General features: G+C 40.6%; 1 protein-coding gene across 1 annotated transcript; it reads left to right on the top strand.

Annotated features, from left to right (window-relative positions):
- The first annotated feature begins 3,456 nt into the window (after positions 1-3,456).
- On the top strand, positions 3,457-3,840 carry LOC121214510 (uncharacterized). Its single transcript, XM_041088280.1, has one exon. It carries the CDS (start codon positions 3,457-3,459, stop codon positions 3,838-3,840), a length of 384 nt encoding a protein of 127 aa, XP_040944214.1.

The raw sequence follows: 3,840 nt of genomic DNA, 5'->3' as shown, positions 1-3,840 counted from the left end.
AAAGGAAAAGCACCAATGTATGAGGTTGAGGATGATGTTGAGACACAACTTGAGCAAGAAGTTAAAAAGGCTGTGAATGAGGAGGAAGCACATGAGTTCTTAAAATTTATTAAGCACAGCGAATATAGCGTTGTAGAACAATTAAACAAGCAGCCGGCCCGAATCTCGGTACTATCTCTATTGTTGAACTTAGAGCCACATCGAAATGCCTTGCTAAAAGTGTTAAATCAAGCTTATGTGGCGAACAATGTATCTGTGGAAAAGCTTGATAGGTGGGCAAATAATTTAAATGCAGATAATTTTATCTCTTTTAGTGATGACGAAATACCGCCAAATGGTAGGGGCTCCGTAAAAGCATTGTACATCACAACCAATTGCAAAGGTCACATATTACCAAATGTGCTTATCGACAATGGATCTGCACTCAATATTATGCCTTTGACCACGCTTTCTAGGATGCCGGTTGATATGTCTTATCTGAGGCCTTGTCATTATATAGTAAGGGCATTTGATGGGACACGGCGAGAAGTCATGGGAAAGATCGAAGTTCCTTTAAAAGTGGGGCCATGTGTATATGATATCGAGTTCCAGGTCATGGACATCACGCCTTCATACAATTGCCTCTTAGGAAGACCTTGGATCCATTCTACTAGGGCAGTTCCTTCGTCTCTCCATCAAAAAGTAAAGTTCATCATGGATAGCCGTTTGATTATTGTCGATGGTGAAGAAGACATCGTTGCATCTATCTCTGTAGATACACCCTACATCGAAATAAGCGAAGATGCCGTAGAATGTTCTTTTCGTTCCTTGGAATTTATTAATGCTGCATTTGTTGCTAAAGGGAATAAGATCCCCATTCCCAAACTGTCGAGGAATACCAAAATGGGAATTAAGCTAACTATGGGAAAAGGAGCTCGAGCGAGGAAAGGTTTGGGAAAATATCAACAAGGGATGGTTAGAGCTTTGAAACCAACGCACCACAAGGGTCGGTACGGTTTGAGGTTCAAGCCAGATATACATCAAAGAAGAAAACAATTACAGAAAGATCGAGAGAGAAGAATCACAAGGGCTTCAGGCCAGGAATTGGGATGGGAACCGTTTGTGTATCCTCCTTTGTCAAGAACATTCACATCAGCAGGAGTGATGTACCCAGGGCAGAACAATTCGCAAGCCACATTATTGATTGAAAAGGGTCTTCAGAATATCAGCCTAAATGCTATTGATAATGAGAATGATGCAATCAAGAATGCTTCAATGATACGCCATTGTCCTTCAGGATATGTTTTGGACAACTGGACTGCTGTGGACCTCCTTATAGTTTTTAAGTCCCCTTCAGAGTAATGCTCAATGTTAACCCTTCATTTTGTGTGTCCTTAAACAGTAGGGTTCCTTTTGTAAGAGCTTATGTTTGCTCTTTATCATTTCAATGATCATTAATGAAGATGCATTTTGCTTTATATTGTCATGTTCTTTTCACTTTCATTAACTTCACGACTACTCCTTCTATTCATTTCCTTTTCCAGCATATGTCTCATATCATATCATATCATCGTGTGTTGATTCCAATACCTCAATGCTCTTCTATAGCTTTTTTCCATTCACCTTTCAGGTGCTCAGATATCAATGGGATGAATAATCCCATTATGAATCTTGAAATCAATTTTGAGAAGGCTGTTTGTTTAGGAGAATTCAAAGCCGACGAAAATGCTAAAAATTGTGTCTCATCTCTTGACTTACTGAGAATGGTAGAACAAGAAGAGAAACAAATTCTACCCCATCAAGAATCTGTTGAGGTAGTAAACTTGGGGAATGAAGAAAAGAAACAAGAAGTGAAGATTGGGACTTCCATTTCAGAAAACACCAGGTAGGATTTGATCGCCTTGCTCCATGAGTACAAAGATGTGTTTGCCTGGTCTTATTAGGATATGCCAGGGTTGAACACAGATATTGTGGTCCATAAGCTCCCACTGAAACCAGAATGCAAACCCGTTCAGCAGAAATTAAGAAGGATGAGACCAGAAATGCTGTTAAAGATAAAAGAAGAAGTCAAGAAACAATTTGACGCTGGCTTCCTACAAGTCTCCAAGTATCCAGAATGGGTAGCTAATATAGTCCCAGTGCCGAAGAAAGATGGCAAGGTAGGAAAGCCCTAAGGATAACTTTCATTTACCACACATCGATACTTTGGTGGATAATACGGCAAAGCATTCGCTGTTTTCTTTCATGGATAGCTTCTCAGGTTATAATCAGATAAAGATGGCTCCCGAGGACATGGAGAAAACTACATTCATAACAATGTGGGGAACATTCTGCTATAAGGTAATGCCATTCGGACTAAAGAATGCTGGAGCAACATATCAGAGAGCCATGGTGACGTTATTCCATGATATGATGCACAAAGAAATAGAAGTTTATGTCGATGATATGATTGCCAAATCGCGGGAAGAAAGAGAGCATGTTGGGAGTCTTAGGAAGCTGTTTGAAAGATTAAGAAAGTTCCAGTTGAAGCTTAACCCGGCCAAATGTACGTTTGGGGCTACCTCAGGAAAATTGCTAGGTTTCATTGTTAGTGAAAGAGGTATCGAGGTTGATCCAGATAAGATAAAAGCTATACAAGAATTGCCTCCCCCGCGTACACAAAAAGAAGTCAGAGGATTTTTAGGTAGGTTGAATTACATTGCTTGATTCATTGCCCAACTTACGAATCAGTGTGATCCAATTTTTCAACTCCTTCGAAAACATAACCCGGGAGAATGGAACGAGGAGTGCCAAGTGGCCTTCGATAAGATAAAATAGTATTTATCTAATCCTCCTGTGCTAGTACCGCCGACCCCTAGAAAACCCTTAATATTGTACCTGACCGTGTTTGAGAACTCAATGGGTTGCGTACTGGGGCAACATGATGAGTTAGGGAGAAGAGAAAAGGCAATTTACTACCTCAGCAAGAAGTTCACAGAATATGAAGCGAAATACCCTTCAATTGAAAAATTTTGTTGTGCATTAATTTGGACGGTTCGAAGGCTCAGACAATACATGCTGTATCATACGACATGGTTAATTTCAAAACTGGACCCAATAAAGTACATGATGCAGTCACCTGCACTCTCAGGGAGGATGGCACGATGGCAAATCCTATTGACTGAGTATGATATTGTATATGTGAGCCAAAAGTCGATAAAGGGAAGCGCAATAGCTGACTTCTTGGCAAGTCGAACAACGGAGGAATACGAGCCTTTGAGATTTGATTTCCCAGATGAAGATTTGATGTGCATTTCAGGAGAAGAGGGCGAGTCATCAAAAGAGAAGTCATGGAAGATGAGCTTTGATGGTGCATCAAATGCATTGGGGCATGGGATCGGAGCAGTCTTAGTGTCGCCTGAAGGGAACCATTACCTGCTTACTGCCAGATTGGATTTCTTCTGTACCAATAATATAGCGGAATATGAAGCTTGCATCATGGGACTTCGTGCAGCTATCGAGAGGAAAATCAAAATCTTAGAGGTACACAGGGACTCAGCATTAGTCATTTACCAAATTCGTGGAGATTGGGAAGTGAGAGATTTGAAATTAGTCAAATATCGTGATCTCGTTGTAGAGCTAATCAAGGAATTTTATGAAGTGACTTTTAACTACTTTCTACGGGAAGAGAATCAATTGGCTGATGCTCTGGCCACCTTGGCTTCGATGTTCAAAGCAAACAGAGAAACAGAGATAATGCCCATCCAAATGAGTATATATGAGACCCCCGCACACTGTTGTAGTATTGAGGAGGAGTTAGATGGACGACCATGGTTCTATGATATCTTGGAGTATATCAAGAATCAAAGGTACCCCGAGTAA

This window comes from Gossypium hirsutum, chromosome D02, assembly GCF_007990345.1.
Source record: "Gossypium hirsutum isolate 1008001.06 chromosome D02, Gossypium_hirsutum_v2.1, whole genome shotgun sequence".
NCBI lineage: Eukaryota > Viridiplantae > Streptophyta > Magnoliopsida > Malvales > Malvaceae > Gossypium > Gossypium hirsutum.
This window is presented reverse-complemented; position numbering and strand designations above follow the sequence as displayed.

What these genes read in the sequence shown, in the direction of transcription:
- LOC121214510 (XM_041088280.1), top strand. Translation starts at nt 3,457, where the DNA reads ATGGGACTTCGTGCAGCTATCGAGAGGAAAATCAAAATCTTAGAGGTA.